Source organism: Saccoglossus kowalevskii, chromosome 9 (assembly GCF_978046115.1).
Source record: "Saccoglossus kowalevskii chromosome 9, keSacKowa6.1, whole genome shotgun sequence".
Classification (NCBI taxonomy): domain Eukaryota; kingdom Metazoa; phylum Hemichordata; class Enteropneusta; family Harrimaniidae; genus Saccoglossus; species Saccoglossus kowalevskii.
The window spans coordinates 13,990,822-14,014,253 of NC_140649.1; the positions used below are offsets into that span (position 1 = coordinate 13,990,822).

Here is a 23,432-nt window from a genome sequence, read left to right on the forward strand (position 1 = left end):
AGCCTGTCATTATTGTTTTCTTTATCTTCAGACAAATGCTAATGATATGTAAATTATATGCAAATTAGCCGCCACTCTGATACATTTTTCTGGGGAGAACACTGTGTCCATGAGAAAAAAGCTTACATAAGAAAGGCATTGCTATGCATCCATTGATACAGTACATTGGTACATACACATGTCTTCCCGGACACAGAATGTGTTTGAATTCATAGCTATCTATAATCAAGCCAATATAAGCACAGCACTGATAAACTGACAGCAAATATCTGGTGACCTATCACCCTCATGTGTTGTGTACTTTAATCACCAATAACAGCTATTAAGAATTAAATATTGAAAGTACATGTATAGTCTGTGTAACTGTATAAAATATTGTTGTCTTTGAGAACAGTGCCTACCTATGGGTGTGTACAATATACAACGATTAGTAAAGATTATACCTTCCAAAACCCATAATGTTTGAGTTGCCTAGCTTACTGTAAAATGACTAATTTTCACTGGGTTTAAATTTACCATATCAGGCATATTCAGGGGACTTTAAATCCACGGTTTTATTATTTAGATAATGTGTTCTATGTTCAATTTTACATATTCACTGGGTTTTAATTTCCAGTGAGTGAAATAAGCAAAATTAAAACCCAGTGAATAATTAATTCTTTTACAGGATGCTGTAAACTTTGCTCAACAAATGCACCACGTATTGGATATGAGATTGTTCTGATCAATGTTTTTTGTAATAAATGATTGTCATAAATAAATTGATTAATATTAACCCCTTTTTTCTAAAGCATTGTTGGTATTATATTGCTTCATTGTACATCATATTTTTCAAGAAATATAACAACTTATGGTTTTCTGCATAAATTTATTCAATTTTTTTTATCATGACTTTTGGGAAGTTATGTCCTTTTAGCCCAAATTTAACAGAAATTATAGAAAAGTACATAAAAATGTTGTACCAAATTTGTGATTAACCTTTTCACCACCAGACTTTAATTCTCACCTAAGTTTTTCGATATTTTTTTCTTATATTCTTCAATATTTCTGGAAATGAATCCTAATTTTAGTGCTACCAGACAAAATTTTAGTGAATTTTCAGTTTTCACTAAAAAAATTTGCTATTTTTGTCCTAATCTTCTGAAGGAAAGTGCAGACTATAAACAGGACTATTTTGTGAATTTATGATGAAAAGAGGGAACTGGTATTTTAGCAGATTTATATTGGCATCTGTTTCTGGTTTTTGATGTTAGGAAGAAAAAAAAAGAAGTCTTTGTAACTGTAGATGTATGATCAAAGTTATTAGAAGATCTTGTTTATTAGAAGCAAAAAGAGATACAAATCTTTCAAAGTCGGATGTACATACATGTACATGTAATTTTTGTAAGATTATATCTCAATGTAAACTTACAAACAAAATTTGCATTTAATTTACACTTCCTACTTTAAAAACTGGAATTATTAATGACCAGTGTACATATACCAACACTGTGGGTCGAGACATTTGTCCAAATGTGGGATTTTCTGATTTGTTCCTTTTATGTCCATATGTTTAATTCGTGTGTTTATCATTAAATCACACACACTGTCATTGGCTGAAAACTGAGAATACAGTCAATGAAATTTACATCAATAAATAATGATGTACTAGACATTATGATTATGTGCTGCCAATGTCATATCTCCATGGAAACTCAGTACATCGAAAGGGGCCCACAAAAATCAAAGCAACTGGAATCGATGTTTTGAGTACACCTACAATGTAGGAGTGGTACATATCATATAATAATACTAAGTTATATTCTCGTCAGTTATAGACGTATATATTTTGTGAATTCCTGGGGGGTCCACCGAAAGGCCCCAAGGGTAACACCTAACACTAACATGTTAATGTATTGTTAGCTTAAGATATGTATTACCTCAATACATTATCTTTACTATAACCATTATAAATTATGATGGAATCACCTTTGTATCTCGTTGTCTTGCGTGCCAAATAAATGCAGTCAATGAACCCAATTTAAAATTCTGTTGAATGCCGAAATGGGTGGGGGGGGGGGGGGATTACAGTTATGGTTTTTTTCCCCTCTGGATTTAAGTATATAATAATTTAAAACTGGGAATTTTATATTCATTGTTAAAATTTATGTGATTTTATTTCATTGCTTTCCATCTGATTAAAAACCCCCGGTACATGAATAATTAATAAAAATATGATATTATACCTAAGTGTGTGTTTTTTTTCTTGATAAATTTACCTGATCTGTGGCGTAATTGTTAGTGTGCTCGCCAAGCATCAGGGAGATTACTGGTTTGGCTGCTTTGGTTAGCTACCCACGCAGCAGATAAAGCGAATACACGCCACCTATGCTCGCCCACATTCATGGCCACGGAATATGGTGTCCAGTTGAAGAGGAAGTAAAAGCTGACTCACACTGATATTTCCACTGTGCCATTGCTGACTTTTTAAATCAAACAGCTGAGTTGCTGAAAACTTAAAAATTTGTATATAGTTGTAACACTCTTGAAACAATATCAGTTTTGTAAGTCAATGGTATTGTGTAATTGAGTAGGTTAATCTTCACAATTTCTGTTTGAAATAATTAAGTAAATGATATGCAAATGTTATGTAAATTAGTATGTTCATTTTTACCTTCACAATTTCTGGGGATAACACTAGATTCATTTTGCAAAAACAAAAAATGAAAATAGAAATTTTACTTTTCCTCAGATGATTGGTACATGTATTGAGTGTTTTTTTTTTCAACGACAAATATACAAATTAGAAGCCCAGCTATACTGTAATTAAACTGTCTGTGGTATAATCCCTTATTTAAATCATTTTTGAAAAATAATAATTATAAAAATAATTGTTTTTTCATTAAAGTCATACATGTATGACAAGATACAAGTAGGTGAGAATGTCTAAAAGATTTGTGCATGTATTTGTATATAGAGTTTTTGCACATTCAAATGTTGTTTCTGAGATACTAGCGGCTGTACTGGTGTTTCTTTCAACAGTATCCTATACCCTTAACATGTAGAATGTACGTCATAAAGGTGTAACACTAATGATGTCACATGCAGACACTCTTATTAAAGGAAACTGAAATTCGAAACTCTGTTACTTTGAGAGTTGTTGTTAAGGAGAGATTTACTTTCTCTCATTTTCTTTAAGTCGCTTTCACTAATTTGACTTGTATGCATTACAATTCTATTTATGTAGATTCACATATTTTTGACCTAAAAAATGTACAAAAAGTAGATTTTGTGAAAACATTGAAAAAGAAGAGTTACATGAGACCCATGTCAAACCAACAACCTAATTTCAAAAGTCTACCTACTTTGACTAGCATTATAGGGGCTGTCTGTGGCTTTCCAGTTTTGTTGGAACGTACCAACATTTCCATTAATTCCTTTAACTTAAAAACAATTAAACTAAATCATGCGCCCGCACATACATGGTGTTTCAACATAATAGATAATATTATCGTGTTTTAAATCATGCTTTTCTATGTGGAGCAAAAATTGCAATACTGTTCTAGTATTACTGATATTCTGTTGCCTGGTTGGTTGGTTGAACATCAGTCAATTGCTATGCGCAACTCAAATCATAACCATTGCACTCACTCTTAACTGTTAGAAGTAGTTTGTCATCATAGCAACATTTGGCTTGGTGAGTGTGTAGCATGGTTCGAAAAAATATTACATATAACATAAGAATCTTGAAATTTGGCGATAAATTAGTCATTAATATTCAATATAGTTTCCTGGGGAAATGTGAAGTAGACTAACTAAACCATAAAGTCGTCAACGAGGTAATAAATGCTACTAAATACCCCGCCATGTGGGTGCATTACGTTGTATTTCAATCATACTACGTAGGGAATATTTGACACTAGTTTCCATGGTCAGGTAAAATAATGAATGAATTAAATTGTAGTTTTCCATGTTCATGTTGATTTAATTTAGTTATTTTCACTTATCATCAGAAAAACCCATAAAATAATTAATGTATTTACCATAAAATGTGGCATACTGTAAAATACTTTATTTTCGCTTGGAATTAATTTTTGCAATTTTCGCTGAAGGAATGATTCAGTGAAAATAAAATCCAGCGAATATACTTTTTTTTCTATATTTTACATTCAACTTGTCAAAAATCAGTGAAAATAAACTCCATACAAAACACCCAAAAAGTTGTTTTAGCGAAAATTAATTCTAGCTATAGGTATTTGACAGTATATGCATGCAAGAAGACAGTGGTTAGAAATAAAAAAAAAAAAAATTGAAAAACCGACTGTCTACATGAAAATATAATTATCTAATAAAGTCGTTTGTGTTTTACATTTTGAATGACAAAGTCAACTATATCACAAACTATTCCAGTGTATAATTATTCATTGTTCAGAAATAGGATGTAAATAAATACTTGTACATCATCAGCATACAGAACAGATGTCCAGGATATCTTACTGTAAAATCTATATTAGAAACTGCGGCTTCTATTAAAATGATACAACGCAACACAGGGGATACGGCTTCTATTAGAGCATCTACACATATGAGAAATGGTGAATTTTTGGTTCTCAATTGTTCAAAAAGAATGGGTGCGACTTCTATTAGGGATGCGGCTTCTAATACAAATTTTACGGTAATCACTAATCACTCAGGGTATAAGTAATCTGTGTTCTGATGTTCAAGTGCTCCTAGCGTTTTGCATGTCTTAACGTCCCTATGATGCATTCGTCCCAAAAAACTTTATTAAAATTAAAGCTCCACAGTTGTCGCTGGGTGGTTTCTTCGATGTGAGTCCCATACAACATGCACAATGCATGGAAAAACATTAAATTTGTTTTGTGTTTTAACTGAAGTGTTTATTTGCTTGGAATATATTGAACGCCAAAGTCAACATTTATTGCCACCGCTCATCAGTCCTCATAATTCTGTCCATATTTTTTTTCAATACAAAATACAAAAATGTGCTGACCGAAATTAACACAGATATTAAAGAAAAATAAAATCGTTCTAGAGTTATAATTCCACATGCAAACAGTTAAACTATCGACCTAGTTGACGGCTGTTTTAACTTATAATTATTTTGAGAATTTAAGGTATAATTTGTTATTGATTGACATAAATGCCGTAAAGACAGTGGAATTTGTAATTACAGTCACAGATGTCAACATTTTTTTTTCATGGTACATCATTCGTTTTCAATCGACTCATTCACGTTTTTGTGGATAGATGTACCATATCAGTATGAACAAGCAAAAAAAAAATAGTTTAACTCAAAATTATAGTAGTGTAGTATTATAAATTTGCATTGAACATATAATATGACATAATCCCTTGGCTTCACCCTTGCATGTGTGCGCGGTATGTAAGTAAATTTCAGGAATGGTGTGGTATAGCCGGCGGCTGTATTTTCACAAGCTTTGCTGAGTGCTCTCGGGATTTTCTTGTAATACTAGTAATTGAACATTACCTATACATTATACATCTTTAAATCTTTAGTAAATTTTGTAAAAAAAAATAATTTACTGAAGATTGAGAGAGCGTAGCTTTGAATGCATAATTAAGTACAATATATAGACTGGTAACATCACAAGGTCGGTGTTTCCATGGAAACAAGTTCAGCAACACCTTCATTTGGTGTAACCATTCGCTTGTCAAAATATCAAGATTTCGTAGTTCTTTTAAATATTCCACATTTTTAACTTAGTTATAGTGAAATTCAAATGTCATATATCACCATGACGACATCAGCATCAACAAGATTATGTATCAGAGATTATCCTTCCTGTTGTAACAAGGAAATGAATGCATTTGCAATGAAATCAATCATGAACAGCAATTTAAGCATAAAGTAATTCTTCATTCTTTATTAAAAATAATTCTTTAGAAGGAATTCTCATCTTAGACTTCACAAATGATTTTAAAGTTATTGTAAATCCATTATCAGAAATGTAGATTTAGATATTTCATTATTATTATTATCTAATTTCTCTGAATGCAAGTTATTTTTTAGAAATTAATTAATCTTTTTGATTTTGAAAAAAATATTAAAATTAGATAATATGAAAAAAAAATATTTACTGTATTCCCATTATTAGTAGCACATGCGCTTATATAGTGGTGTGTCTTTAGCCAAAATTAAGTTTGCATCACTGAACACAAACATTCACACAGCACAAAATATTTGTCATTGCCTTTTTTTGTTATCTCTCATTAAATCCTTACTGCAGGCAAAAAAAAAAAAGATGTATAATAATAAAGTTATGATAAGACAACTGTAAAAAAATTGCTAAGGCTATGCGTCTGCGGATCGATATTACAGACTGGACAATGAAACCAGTGCAATATTGTAGCTATAGGACGAGATCATATAATATATATATACACAAATGTATATACCGTTTAGTCTAGATGTGCGAGTTGATTATTCTAAAACAAAAGTGCTCAATACAAAGTATATGTAGAGCAAATCAATACGGTAATAGAGGAATTAATACAATTTTTAATGCACTGTTTTGTAAGGTACAAGTGAGTAAGGTGCTTGTACCTTACGAAATAATGCTGTCGAGTTTCAATATTCATGTAGTTGTGTATTAATTTCTCTATCACCATATATATATATATATATATATATATATATATGTACAGTTTAGATACGATACAAGAGTTTTATTCCAAAACAATAGTGCTTGATACAAAGTTTACGTAGAGCAGATAGATACGGTAATAGAGGAATTAAGACACACACTACTACATGAATATCGAAACTCAACAGCACTGTTTCGTAAGGTTCAAGTACCTCACTCATCATGTACAGTGCTGTCGAGTTTCAATATTCATGTCTTTATTCTTCTATTACTGTATCTATATATGTACATATATATATATATGTCGCTTGACCTCATTAATAAACATAACTGTAATATCTCAAGCATTGTTGAAGGTTGGACAATGCAACTAGTGTAGCCATTGGATAAAAGATGTGCCTAGCATATCAGATGACCATTTATGTACATGTATACGGTCATGTGACCTCATCAATAAACAACTGTAAATACCTCAAGCACTTTTGTGGATAAAACAGTGCAATACTGAATCAGAAGCAATTGGACAAGAGATGTGACTAACGTATAACATGATAATGTTGTGACATGCGAGTTATAAAAAAGGACATTCAAAAAACTAGGCACTCTTGTTTTTTGGCCAAAAAAATATATTTAGTTTATTGTTAAATTAAATTACACCCAATCACCCATGTTGTTAAGATGTTTTGGTTCCTGTGATCCCCCAATCTCATTATCCAAACATTGTTTCAGATAAATACAGAAATTGATTAATTCCTTCCTTGTACAACATTATCAGTACTCGGTATCCCATCATGCTTTGTTTAATTAGATTAGATTAAGTGTCTATGGAGATTACAACTTCCTTATTTTTTTATTTTAATCTTCGTCGAACACACACAGTAATTTACAATAATCTTTTTGTACATGTAGTCTTAAAACATAACTATTTCAATCAGATATGTGTGTGTTGAATACTAAAAAGTACATTTTTTTTGCAACTTTCACAATACAAACTTGAATAATTTTTTTATATTATTAAATCATATTTACTGTATTCCCATTATTAGTAGCACATGGTGCTTATATAGTGGTGTGTCTTTAGCCAAAAAAAGTTTGCATCACTGAACACAAACATTCGCACAGCACAAAATATTTGTCATTGCCGTTTTTGTTATCTATCATTAAAAAGTAAAGATATCTCAACGTCATATTTCTCTCTGAAATATACAAATTTTGACATCAAAACAGCTGATTTTTGCAGCAATTTTTCGAACCACGTCTTTCACACATTACATGAGATCTCGCAGTCAATGGAAATCGCCTTTCGACAGAGGTACATATATGTTTATATGGTTATGAAATAAGACCCATTTTCAATGATTGAGCAATGTGGTCTATACATACTGTAAAATACTTTATTTTAGCTGGGATTAATTTTCGCTGAAAAGAATCTTTGAGTGTTTTGTGTGGAATTTATTTTCACTGATTTATGACAAGTTGAATGTAAAATATAAGAAAAAAGGTGTATTCGCTGTATTTTAAAAACTACAAGCATAAAAATAAACAAAACAAAGCTATTGTCTTAAATTATGAACGTAACATTTTTATGAAAATACACTGTAGGTACACTGACTTGTACAGTATGATGCAGGTCGGTGTCCATTAACCGATCAAGTTATTGCGTTATTTCATTTATGCTTCCATTTACAGATGGTAATAAAACAAGTCACGTCATTTATTCTTCATCTCAAAATATTGGTGTGTAATTAGGATTCAATCAACTCATCACTTCCAACGCAACAATCGATGGGGAGTACAGTTGACTATATAATTATTGTAGAGTAATAATTACCTCGATGCTTAAAAACCTTGACTGAATGTGTGAATTTAAGCTGCAATTTAGCCTCAATTAACTAAGAGATTAGAAAATAATTGTGCATAGACGTCTTCAAGTGTTGTAAATTGAGTTAACATTGATTGAGTAATTTACATAATGATATGTTTACTGATTGGGTCTTCTAGCAAGAAATGAATCAACCTTCATGTGTTAGCTCTGAAGCCTTAATTGGTTGAATCTGTAAATTTATGTTTTCATTGGATTACTGTAAAATACTCTATTTTCGCTGAAGAAATGATTCAGTAAAAATAAAATCTGGTGAATATATAATTTGTTACTACATTTTTCTTTCAATTTACAAAATACAAAATTTTCAGCGAAAATTAATTCGATCCAGCTAAAATAAATTATATAACTTACTGAAAAAAATATACTCAATATAAACTTTTTTTATTATAAGCAACATTTGCTGAGGTTAAAAGTCTTTGTGACTTAAATTAAATTAAAACTTATTAACTCATTCATGTAGTAAAACAAATAGTCTAGTGTTACAAGCTCAAAAGAGTACTTCCTTATATAAGTATTTTTGAGTTTGAATTTAAACTTTTAGTTTTAAATTTATAAAAATTTAAGTGTTATGATGCTCTAAAGCATATCAATATTTTTTTTTTATGTTTTTTTAAAAAAAATTAAAAATTAACTTGCATAATTTATTGTTAAGAATAAATAATGTAACGATAGTAGCTGTAAGCCAGATCCCAGTGTTAAAAAATAAATATATGACAGTATATTCACCCATGTTCTTGCATAATTAATGTATGATGTTGCGCAGTATGTGCAATTTCTTTTCAAATTTGGTCAGTTGGACATCAATTAGAAAAATCAATTTTGTGACAGCCTGACAGCCATTTTGTGCTGTGTTCATTTCTGCGTGTAATTGGATGAGGGAAGAGATTCAGTCCTCGTTAGTGCCTTTGCATTTTAACCTTTTTCTAGCTGAGCAGGAAGAAAACATGATTCCTCAAATGAAAACTGACAATTAACGCTGCTTCATCCGTTTGCAAAATGTACACTATTGACGTACATTGCAGACACACAATGGAGGCATGTGAACAAAACAATGTTTTTGACATACTCTTATTCAATATCTAGCTGGAAAATCAATATCTCATGAATATTCCTACAATCAGACTGAGGTACCATGTCTGGAAATTATGACTCAACTAGAGGATAATTCAAAAGAAAAATTAGCATATGATAATACAGGATAAGTGAGTGCTTATGAAGAATAAAAATATGGATAATTAGAGGTTTTTTTGTGGCTAATACTGGAGGTGCATGTAATGAGTGGTATTGCAAGATGTAGTATTTATCTCTGGTATTAAAGTCAGCGCAAAACTGACCATAAGAAAGATGACAAGCTTAAAAAGTTCCATCTAAGTCGTGCAACCACAAGACAAAGGACTAGTTTAAAATTTTACATCTATGACCTGCAACCACGAGACTGGGGACACGCTTAAAAAGTTGTGTCTGAGACCTGCAACAACAGCAGAGACTGAGCTCATAAAATAATGTGGTGTGGATCGAATATGGTTGCCGCTGAAACATAAGGATGTCTGTGAATATCACAACACCTCATATAATAATGCTTTCTATTACTGGTATCTATATATGATTTCTAATAAACTAAACTGAATAATTACATGTAAATATGTTACTTACCTATGTATAGGAAAGGTTACTTTCCCCGACCGGTCACTGGTAGCATAGTGGTTGTCGCTCCAGACTCATGATCGGTAGACCCAAGTTCAAATCCTACCTTAGGCTGAACATCAAAGGGTCAACCCCTACCCTGGGTGAGTGTGCCACAGATTCAATGGGAAGGCCAATTCCACTGGCCGAGATTCATTCACTAACGAATGCGACTTTGGAGGAACGTTTGTTAAGGTCCGCAGGTGCTTGTGTTCGACCGAGCCTGGTTGACGCCAGGATAGTGCATTAAAATTGCCATTTGACAGAGAGATGGCCACACAGCCCTGTCATGTAGTCCCAAACATGAATATGACTTCTGTGGCAAAATGCACTGTGTGTCAGCACTAGCACTTGCAATTTGCACATACAAAAAAAAAGTCAGGTGACATTCAATGTCCAGAACTGTCGCCTGGCACAAAAATATTTAAAAAAAAAAAAAAAAGGCTACTTTCCCCTGTAGGTCCATGAGATAAAGGATGATACATGTATATACATAAAGACCTTAAAACATAGAAATATGTTTACGGAAAATTTTCCCTGCAAAGGGCAAATTGTGATCAATACTGTAAAATACTTTATTTTCTCTTAGAATTAATTTTCACTATTTTCACTGAAGGAATGAGAATAAAATCCAGCTAATATATCTTTTTTCCTATATTTTAGTGAAAATAAATTCCAAAAAGTTTTTTCAGCAAAAATTAATTGACAGTATATGAAAAAAATTGAAAAACTGACTGTCTACATGAAAATATAATTGTCTAATAAAGTCGTTTGTGTTTTACATTTTGAATAACAAAGGGATGTACAATATTTAACACCGAAAATAACTTATAATAATTATTTTTTTTTGTTTCTTTGTTTTATATTTACAGATTGTATGTGTAATGGGCACTCAAATGAATGCCATATTGTATCCGATGAGCTCAGTTGTGCAAACTGTCAACATAATACAATAGGTGCACACTGTGAGGAATGTCTTCCAGGATATTACAGAGATTTATCAAAGAATCTATCCGATCCAGAAGTATGTTCTGGTAGGTATAAATCTTGCATATCATACCTAATTTGCATATTTAATTTTTTTTTTAATATTTATATGTTGCATGTACATGTATACTACAAGTTAATGTAACTTATATAATTTGCATATTGAAATTATGACTAATTCTATTTTACATTATAGATGTACACTACAGAATTAATGTGACTCATCTAATTTGCACATTGACAATCACATATACTGAAGTGGATGTGACACATTTAATTTGCATATTGACATTACATCTTCTGTGGAGTGAATGTAACTCATCTAATTTGCATACTGACATTTGAATAATTATATGTACATGGCAGCATTAATTTAACTCATCTAATTTGCATATTGACATTTAAATAATTTTACTTCATATGCATGTATACTATGGAGTGAATGTAACTCATCTAATCTGTGTATTCACATCTGAATAATTATATGTAAATGACAGTATTAATTTGACTCATCTAATTTGCATATTACATTTGAATAATTAAACTTCACATACATGTATACTATGGAGTGAGTGTAACTCATCTAATCTGTATATTCACATCTGAATAGTTATATGTAAATGAGAGTATTAGTTTGACTCATCTAATTTGCATATTGACAATTGAATAGTTATACTTCACCACAGTCCCTCTATCACAGGGACTGTGACTTCACATACATGTACACTGTAGTTATGGTAACATTCAAATAATACTGCACTGAGATTTGCATGCATGCAAAGAATTACTCAGTTAATGCATTAATTCTAAACCAAGCCCCTTACAGTACCTCTAACATATAGATTTATTTATCAAATTTATCACAGCATCATATCCTAGGATATGCTGTAAAATTTCAAATTATAATTTATTTCTTTATTATTCGATTTGTAAGTAGCTGCAATATCAACTTAGGTGTCAGTTATAAAGTTGTGGTAACAAAGTATTCATTGAAAACTTTATCCAAATCATACATGTAGAACCTGTTCAGCTGTATGGTGATTTAACCTTGTTTTAAGATCGATCACTTTGTCTCGGCCATGTTGTTTATTTGTGGTTTCATTCATACAAGTAATTATCTAGTTTATATTTGAAAATATTTACTATGTCCAGAAATGCTAGAAATATGTCAGAACATTATATTTTTTTCAAACATTTTTTAAGCACATTAATAGCATGTTTGGAAATCAATTTAAATTCATAGAAAACATATTCCACATTATGTATTTTTGTTATACTCATTCATACTTTCAAATAATTGATTGGTGTTCATGGTCTGATATACTGATACATAATTAATTATTATTAATACTAAATGTATTCCACATTATGAATTTCCTTAATATAATGCACTCATTGATATTTTAAATGCCATTGATTCCCATCCATTGTCTGATATAGTGATTTATAATTAATTCATTAATTAAATAAATAATTACTATCAATGAAGCTGGTTAATCAATAATTAAACCTTTTCTACATACACTGAGTAGAAGCATTACATTGAATAACGGTTGGGAATTATGTGTGTTTGTCAAAATGCCCTTGATATTTAAATTAATAAATGAAAAAAACTTCTTATGCCTATATATATTTTTTTAGTCTATTAAGATGAAATATTAATCAAATTGTATGTAACATGAGTATATGTACTTTCTATTATTACTTACTTTCAGTAAACCCATATATTTCAATTTTCTAAATTTGTTTTCACCAAAATTAAGTTTTTATTAGTTATCGTTGTTATTATATTTTGTTTTCTCACTTTTCAAATTCATCAAGTATACCATCACAACTAAGATATATACACCATGAAAATTTGACATTGTGGATGGGTAAGGAGAAATCAATCTTGTTGCTGTCCTTGCCTCAACGACATTTTGAAACTTTGAATTTGAAACTTCGTAAAATTTGTTCAATCAATTGAGCGTACTAAGAAAAAAATACGGACTAGAATGCAGGCAGTACTGATGATGAAAATAATCTCAGTCACATTGCGTTATTTATTAATTTTGCATAATTATCAACGAACTTTTCAAATTGAAACACAGTTTAATGTATGAGTGAATTAAACTGGTTAGATGATTACATACACCTGTCTTGGTAGGATAGAGATGAATATATTATTATAATAATGGATATCACAAAGATATCATTAGTGCTTGCTATGAAAATTGACAGACTGACATATTAGTATTTTCATCTAATATTCAACAATTACCTGAACTATATTTTGTGCAGTTTTAGAATAAAAAAAAACTTGCTAAGGACGTGGTAGGCCATATTCACTAAATTTAATAATTTGCGTTTCTAGATTTTCATTTTTGTTTATAAACATTGTTTTTTTCATCTTATCCTCTTTTTAAGACACTAAATAACATTGTAGCTTCATAATTACAAGCCTGATTATGACTGATGTTAAAATTGTTGAATCCATATAGTATATGCTACAGATGAAAGTACGTAGCTTCATGCTCTTACGGTTTATATCCACCCTTAGATTCATATAAAAAAAACACGAAAATTCTGGCTTTAGTAGATTCTATTAGTCAGTTTATTTACTATGTAGGTTACGCCTAGATCAAATCACCTGTTCTGAAGAGACTGTAGGTCAAATTTAATATCTAGTAGAGTTTACTTTATATTTTCTTCTTAAAAGGAAATGGGGGGGGGGACAGCTTAATCCCTTGTGGATTGTGTGACAAATCCCACTAATTTCCATGGCAGACATATCCAGCATGTGTATATAGATGTATAGTCTTTAATTGTTGTCTCCACCAAATGTTCTTGTGTGTATTTTGAATTGTAGCTGTAGTGTTTATTAAGCAGGGTCTTCAGCCATGGGATAAATCACATTGTAGGTTAGTAGCTAGACCATAAAGTTAGGAGTTTAATCTTTCAAATATATCAAATACATGTATCTCATTGTATATATTCTCATATGTAGTTATTGTCACTTAGGTGATTCTACGAATATATTTTATTAAACTCGTAGAAGACTATTTATAGAACCAATTAATTCCAGCTTATATTATTTGTATTAATAATATCGCACTCGTCTGGTTATTACTGTTGTATGCACGACTCATACGCATATATGTAAATTAGCTTTAAAGGTTACTGCCAATGAAGATTGACATTGTAATCAGTAATCTGAGGGTTTTTAATTTTCCTGAATGTTTAATCGTACGGCATCAGTGGATTTCAATAGAAAATGAATGCTGATAATAGACATAACTCAGATGTATTCAAAAAGCTTTGAAAATTGAAATTAGTTTTGTTGTTCAATTGGTCATTTTGGGGGAAATTTCATTAAAGTTCAATGCTCAATCATCAATCAAGAAATGAGTCTCAAGACTGAATAATTTGCATAATCATTATGTGGAGATTATATCTAGCATTAGTCATGTAGAGACTAGAGCAGATTAACTACATGATTAGGCATGAGGAGGAATAAATTTGATAACTTTAGAGTTAGTCAATATGTGTAAACAAGAGCAGATTAACTCTAGGATTAGTCATTATACAGAGACTGGAACAGATTTACTTAACACTAGGATTATTCATTCTGTTGAGACAGGAGTGCATTAACTCTAAGATTATTTAGCATGTAGAGACTAGAGCAGATTAACTACATGATTAGGCATGAGGAGGAATAAATTTGATAACTTTAGGGTTAGTCATTATGTGGAAACTAGTAAAGATGAACTCCTGTAGAGATTAAAGAAGATTAAATCAAGGATTAGCCATTATATCATTTTTATTATTGGAAAAAACAATAGCAGTCATATATTGGTATTCTTTCATATTGTTACCTAGTAGGTTTTGTGACTCAAAGCTTTTTATCACGACCCTACCTCTCATTAAAGTACAGGTTATTCATTTAGAATGTCACTATACACACATTAAATCACCATGGTTGTTGTAGTTATGTATATTACAGGAAATGCGAGTCAAAGACGTGACCTTCAACTTAACCACTTGGGACTTGCGATTTTGCCCACTTATAATACGATTTGATCTGATGGTGCAAATAATGTATGATTTGATTGTTATTCAAATGATCTGCCGTGTTAACGTCTGAATCATAAACAAATATTTTAATCTTCATAAAGGCTAGAGATTCACCCCCGCAGCTTCATTGTTGGTACATCACTTATTTATCATGAATATAATTAAATCCTTTTGCGAACGTTCAACCTTATAATTAGGGGAAACAAATTAATCACAATTGTTGGTTTCAAAAGTGTTAGCTGATTATTGGTCTGGACAAATGTATGAACTATTTACTGTAAACTATTTTATTTTCGCTATTTTCGCTGAAGGAATTATTAAGTGAAAATAAAATCCAGCGAATATACCTTTTTTCCTATATTTTACATTCAACTGGTCAGAAATCAGTGAAAATAAATTCCATACAAAACACTCAAAAATTCGTTCAAGCTAAAATTAATTCCAGCTAAAATAAAGTATTTTACAGTGTTTGTAAAATATACTTTCAATAAAAACATGAAGAGTTTATCGAAATTTCCTGATACTGTACGACAACCACATATGTATACCCGTATTAGAACATTATGATTTTGTTGAAGTACAACATTTGTTGCTATTGATTTTAGACAGAAAAATGGCATGATTGTCAATATGTGGAAGGCAAACAGAGTATAAAAAAAGTATTCAACAGCTTTCACGGTCATAACCGCTCATTGTCAAATCCTCGTCTATCCATTAATGCTCCTTTCTCGAAAGTCTATAATCACAAGACATGATGTATTCATATTTCTATTATTTGGAAAAGTAAAATGATATCTAAGTTATGTTGGGGGGGGGGGGTTACTGTGAATACATTAATTTCCTCCAGTATTTATTTTACTATTTTGATTTTAATATTTCACTGTTTTTATCAATTCACTCACTCTACACTTAAACAACTTTTAATAGATTTCACATATTTGCGAAACTAGCCATCAATTGAAAATTTGGTCAATATATAGTAAACATGTCAGGGGGACGGATCATTGCACTTAACGCATGTGTGGTATTCAGAAATGCCAGAAAGTCCCCACAAATCGTTAAAAATTGAAACCAGTGAGAATTGTGCACAATTTGAATGGCATGGCAAACAGTTCAGTCTTGGGCAGTACTCAGTGTCAACACCTTGCTGGGTCTAACCATATGTGTTAATAATTAGGGACTATTTTATTTATTGACACTGACTTTGGAAAGTACAGCAGTAAAGTCAATAAAACCTACAAAACAATAAAAAAATGAATAACAATGACAGAGAAAAAGAGAAAATAAATTACAAAGTTACATTTACAAATTACAATATTAACTGGCAATTGAACAAATAAAAGTACATTTCAGTATATCTATAATAATACTATAAGGTGTTAGGTACTTGGATTAGTCTGTAATTTACATTGTACATGTATGTATTTACCATGTTCACTGCACTCGCGACATTCTTATGTCCGGCACATCATAGTGGAGATACAGTGCTTACTGCATCTTTATACAACATCAACTTTCTGTTTTCATTTTCAATTCCTCGGTTACAAATCCAAATGAGTAATGCATGTATTTGTAGCATAAATGTAAGCTTACATCACATGATTCGTATGTATCAAATTGTAATATTTTATGTCCAATGATTGCTATGTTTTTGGGTTTTCTGGTTGCTATCCTGCGGATTTATCTACCGGTACTAAACTGCCTATTTTTAACCAAGCGAGAGTTTATGAATTTCGACCAACATAATTTCAGTTTTCGTTTTGTGCAGAATATGTTGATTTTGTACTAGTTTATCATTGAAAATTTAATAAGGTTTGTAAAGTATGGAAAATATACTTTTCATTCATACAATGCAACGTGAAGCAGAACAAAAAAAAATTATTAAATCATGGAACTTGTACTTGGGAACAGAATATACAGGTACAGTGTATGTGTACAAAACTGGCTCAGGCACATAATGTAGCAGCCAGGAAACTCAAAACTTGTACTGTATGTTGTTAGAAAGACGTTTTTTTATAAAACAATCTTGCATGATGATAATTAAATTTTTGTTATTATTATTTTTATTTATTTATAATACTTGCAGATTCATTTTCTACTGATATCTCAACACCTACTTCAAGTCCGCATGTTGTTATCCCAGCACCGTTATCTCATTCAATGTTGAGTCTCGTCTTGCACCAAACCACATCCAATGTCTTCCCAGCACCTGTGTATGTCCTTCATAGCTCTGTCACCATAAATATCTCTCCATTGGCACCTTCATTACAGAGCGGGTACCCAACTTTTTCTACCAATAATCTCCCAAGTCCGATCCTGACAACTGATCCAAATCTTCATCCTAGTTTACAACAAACTTTCGATCCTAGTAATGCCCTGTCTCAGAGTTCACTCTATTCACCTGGTGACACTGTCTCTCCTCATAGTTCTAACACTGTACTGTCTACTTCTACCCAAATTGCAAGGGCTGTAGATCAAAATACTCGTATTAGCTTAGTGAACCCATCTATCAGTAATTCAGACTTAACACCTGTATTCCATAGTATTAATCTGAGTGAAATAATGCCCCTATCTTCCACTGCCACGATCCAAACAAACTCTACCACTGCTGTTACTTTCTATTCGCAGCCACCTGTGATTTCCCCCCACCTAAGCTTGTATACTTCTACTGCTACCCTCTCGCCTTCAGACCTCAAATCAACCAACAGTATGTATCTGTCTGCTAACCATAATACCTTCACACCAATGAACCACAATCCCAGTTTGAATCCTGTGAATCTGACTAACAGTATGTATCTGTCTGCTAACCATAATACCTTCACACCAATGAACCACAATCCCAGTTTGAATCCTGTGAATCCGACTAACAGTATGTATCTGTCTGCAAACCATAATACCTTTACACCAATGAACCACAATCCCAGTTTGAAACCTGTGAATCTGACTAACAGTATGTATCTGTCTGCTAACCATAATACCTTCACACCAATGAACCACAATCCCAGTTTGAATCCTGTGAATCCGACTAACAGTATGTATCTGTCTGCTAATCATAATACCTTTACACCAATGAACCATGAATCCAGTGTGAATCTGACTAACAATGTGCATCTGTCTTCTAACATTAATATTAACTCCACACCTTTGATTCCACGCCAGAGCATGTATGTAACCATGGTAACTGTTGTCTCGGTGATTCATAGTCCGAATGTTGACAGTGTGTCCAGTCTGTATGCATCATCCCCATCCATAACACTGTCTAGTGCGCGTCACTTGCAACACAGCCATAATATGCACTTAATGACACTGTTCACTGCTCCTCTCTTAGCATCATCAAGTTTGCAATTAACGACTCCTATCATGAACCCTACAGCATTGATTTCAAGTCTGACTCCTGCCAGCCCAAGTTTGCACATTGCATCCTCTATCCTGACATCTGCAGCTGTGGTCCCAAGTCTGATCAGTCCAAGTCCGACCCCTGACCTCAAGATAAGTATGACAAATAGTTTAATACAGCCTACGCCATCGCTTCAGTCAGCCGGTTTTGCGAGCCGAACAAACTTCCCGACCCCGTCTCTCACGAGTCCCACTGTTGCTGCAACAGATGTCCCTGTCACCACTGATGTGCCTGCCATCATCCCTACAGCTTCCACCAATGGAGTAGTTCGGACTTCCCACCTTTCAGGTAATGGCGGCAGTCCTGAGCCATGTGACGGGGAACCTTGTGAAAATGGTGGTATCTGTAAGAGGAATGACGTAGTAGGTGAACCCCGTATAAAATGTGAATGTTCTGAAGGATATACTGGTGAGTATGATATGATGTTTTTGTTTTTTTTATTTTTAAGAAATATTTGATTTTACCGGTATGCATTAACCTTTTCAACTCCAGACTTTCTTGCCCAAATTATTCTTCACTTTTTTTCTTATATTCTTCAATATTTCTGGAAATGAACGTTTGGAGCCAACAGACAAAATTTTAGTCAATTTTCAGTTTTTACTCAAAAAATTTGGCTAATTTTAATAAAGTGCAGACTATAAACAGGACTATTTTGTGAATTAGTGATGAAAGAGGAAACTGGTGGTGAAAAGGTTAATTAATACAGGCACTCACTGATAGAGATCTATGTTTTAATATTGACAAAAACCATGTATATACCAGCCAGCCAAAATGAAATAGAGAAATGTTGGCTAATAGTTGATTGTAATGGCTCAATGTAGAGAAGAGATAAACTTATAACGTTGACGTTGAAAACAAAATTTTTCTCAAATTAAAAAAAAAAATTGGGATTCATTGTGGGAAATCTAACATTAAAGTTTGAATGAGTGTTTAAACATTTGAACACCAAAGTTAGCTTTTGTACCATTTACAAAATAAACCTGATACATAATTTTAGCTCCGCTAGGTAAGTAATTGTCTGTTATCATTTGTTGTCCGTCAACAATTGTGACTTCTCAACATCTTGCTTTGATACTTGATATATGTGTACCTTGGATGGACATCTATTATATTATTTCCTTGTGTGTATTAGGGAAACACTCAAGACTGCTGAAACAGCAGAGCTGTTTTGACCGTCGGGTTTCAGTGTTTTTTTGTTTTTTTTAAAAATGTTTATCTGTAACTTATTTGAAGTGATGTACATTTGGTACAAAATTAGAAATAATTTAAGTGAAAAAAATGTTGCATCAAAGTGTTGTAGACACCATTATATTTTGGATCATTTTGGGTGATCAAATTTCAGTTAAAAAGAAATGGAATCTATTAAAAATGTAATGAAATTTGAATCTGTTTTTCAAGTTTTTCATTTACCATACTCCTTAGGTTAAATTTGTATTTATTTGATACACTTTGTAGCTACAGTTCTTGTATGTCTCAGGGATTAGCTAATGTAGATTATTATTATCTTATTGATATTATCTTATAATAGAATGCTACCTGAGTCAATCTGCTCGTAATATGATACAGACACATGGTGAACATCTGTAAATAAAAGAATATTTCTGTTTGGTTCATTAATGCTTTCATTTGAAAAGTTGATTGCTCAACAGTGAATATATTCCCATGCTTTTAAGGAGGGTGTCATTGACATTTTTTCATTTAACTCATTGAACAGTTGATCAATTTTAGCAATATTTTTAGAAAAATAGTTGTGGTACTAATAAGTTTTTGAATTTTGAACTTTAATTGTATGTAGGTCTAATGATCATTTTCCAATTCAAAATGGATGCCAAGAGTTAGGCTAAGTAGTGTTAATATCATGGCTTTCCATGTAAACTAGTTTCTGCACTGAAACTGTTCTATTTGCCTTTTTCGTTTTCTTTGATGAAGCTTTTCACACAGCGAATTATCACCAATTTGTAATGCTTGTTATCCTCGGGCGGACATTCAGGCATTTTCATCGCCTAGCAACGCCCGGAAAACTGTACCTTAGGATATTTGATGAGACTCTAAACAGTGTTACCCTTATATGTGAACATATATATACACTCGGTTGCTCAAGATTACTTCAATGCTATAAATACATGTTACAGTGGTGCACGTCTTAGCAATGTAGAACGTTCTGTGACGTAGCTCCGCCCCCGAGGATAATAACATTTTGGACCTTAACATATTGAGTATAGTTTTCTTCATTTATCAGGATATTATTGCGAAGACGAAATTAATGAGTGTGCAAGCAATCCATGTGTGGATGGTATGAAGTGTTTGGATCTTGTGAATAATTACACATGTGTTCCCTTGCCGACAGCTGGGGATGCATCGATAACATCGGATACTGAAGAAGATGAGGTAAGTTTCACTTGTACATTTGTTTTCATGCACCTACCAGTACGACTTGGTTTTGAAAACAGTGGCTCCAATGATCAATTCCAAGTGAAATACCTGAACTTTTCAAAAAAGTAATAATTTGATGTAATGTTGGAATTTTAAATTTATTATTGTAACACTACCGGGGTAAATACACTATATACCATTCCATAATTGTTATTTCAAGTGGGTTTCTGTTGTCACTCCATGTAGTCCTGTTCAGTTCAAACTTGCGTGACTTTTTGAAAAATAAATTAATTGAAGTCTTGATGCCCTGTCACCTCGCTTAGAATGGTATTTAAAGTTGTCAATTTCAAGATCAGGTGCAAAAACCCATGCAGCTGATCAAAAGATATCATTCAATTTCTAATTTTCAACATCTTCGGTGATGTGGGCACACTTCACTTAACAAAACACTGAAGATATTCCACTATTCAGTAACTACTGTAAAATACTTTATTTTAGCTGGAATTAATTTTCGCTGAAAAGACATTTTTGATGCTTTGTATGGAATTTATTTTCACTGATTTTTGACAAGTTGAATGTAAAATATAGAATCATTCCTTCAGCGAAAATTAATTCCAAGTGAAAATAAAGTATTCTACAGTATACAAATGTATTATCATGGCATGTTACCATTTCATAAACCTACAACTTTTAAGGTGATCAATTTGTCCATCATTTATACATCATTTCGCTAAGTGACACACCCTTATTAAAATGGTTTGATCTAACCAACTTTAATCAAGTAATGATCTCAAGACATGCTCAGCAAACCAGTCAGCAATTAATTCCAAAACTTGTAATATTGCTGCTTTGGTGTCTGAAACAATATGGCAGTGACAGTATAATCCGTGAAATAAAATGGCCGTGCTGACTGGTCAATTTAGATTTGAATAAGCTGTAGTTAGTAGATACTTTACTTTCTTCCTCTTATCCATGTTTCATTTCATGTAATATTTTCTCTGTAGTCTATGTCTGAGATGATGGTGATCGTCATTGCAGTCTGCTGTGTAGCTGTTATATTCTGCATTGCGTGGACTGTGTTCTTCGCTTGGTACACCATGCTGGACCGAGCTGGAAACCGGACGTTGACGTTACCCAAATTTAAAAATCCATTAAAAAATTCACCCATGCAGAAATATTACAAAGATAAGAAATCTGATAAACAGAATGGAGATCAAAGTCAGACCACGGAGGTGTCGTCACATGATCATATGGGGGTGAGTGTATTATTTTTTGTTATTTACTAATGAAAACATTTTCTTGGATCATACATGTACATGTACAGAATATTAAAAAAATATTTTTGAATACATAATTAAAATTACGAAAGTCTAATCCATCAATTGATTGAAAGCGAGTTTACACATGGCAAGTCATGGGGTGATGAGTAATAACGTCACCTGAATGGAATTAATTCAGGCAAATTCTCCTTGTCACCAGTAAGTTGCTTCAAGAGCAGCCTCATGTAAAACGGCTTTTAGAATTGACCATGGATTTTAACAGACACAAATCCATCACATCTTCCATATCATGTCTATCATACGCTGTAATCAATTCTTCATGGATGAAAATATAAAAACTTGAAAAGCATGAATATTTTTCACTGATTCTATCGGTGCCAAACATTTTCTGTTTTTAAATTGAGTAGTTTCTCTTGTTTTTAATAAACAGTGTAGTAAAATGATGTAGAGAAGTGTCAGTCACTAATAATTATAACATACATGTGTAATTATCTTTCCATGATCAATGTTTTTTTACTCCCTGTTCGGAATTACCGTAAAATCTGTTTTAAAAGTCGCATTCCTATTAGAAGTCGCATCCATTCTTTTTGAATAATTGAAAACCAAAAAATCGTCATTTCTCATATGTGTAAATGCTCTATTAGAAGCCACATTCCCTCAGTTGAATTGTACCATTTTAACAGATTCTAATACAAATTTTACGAGGACTTTTAGATTGGATGTGACTGGGCTGATGACAGTCAAACTTCATAAGTACATCATGTTACATATATGCACATTTGTTTGACGAATTAATTCAAGATAGACCAGCTTGAATTAATTCATCAAATTCGTTTATTGTTGAAATTGATCAAAATCAAGCATTTTTGCCATTTATAGTCATCCATGGATGGATTTTGTTCAAACTTGGTAAATACATCAGTCATACTATAATGAGATCTTGAAGCATATCATCTTGTTTTTCAGATCAAATTCAAAATGGCTAACAATCACTTTCTGCATATTTGTTTGATGATCTGATTCAAAATGGCCAAATGACGGCCATTTTAATTTTCAAATTTCACAAAATCAAGCATTTCTGCCATTTCGGACCAAGATCACAGTTATAAATGGACAGCTAATGTCTATCTCGGTACATACAATGAACAGATATATATATATATACACAC

General features: G+C 32.1%; 1 protein-coding gene across 2 annotated transcripts in view; it reads left to right on the top strand.

Annotated features, from left to right (window-relative positions):
• Positions 1-23,432, top strand: part of LOC102801071 (uncharacterized) — a 64,425-nt gene that overhangs the window by 30,562 nt on the left and 10,431 nt on the right. For both annotated transcript variants that reach the window (XM_006813726.2, XM_085503184.1), the window contains 4 exons: positions 11,046-11,207; positions 18,587-19,018; positions 20,850-20,998; positions 21,988-22,239. In XM_006813726.2, the coding sequence (XP_006813789.2) occupies positions 11,046-11,207; positions 18,587-19,018; positions 20,850-20,998; positions 21,988-22,239 (995 nt within the window). The remainder of the gene's footprint in view (positions 1-11,045; positions 11,208-18,586; positions 19,019-20,849; positions 20,999-21,987; positions 22,240-23,432) is intronic.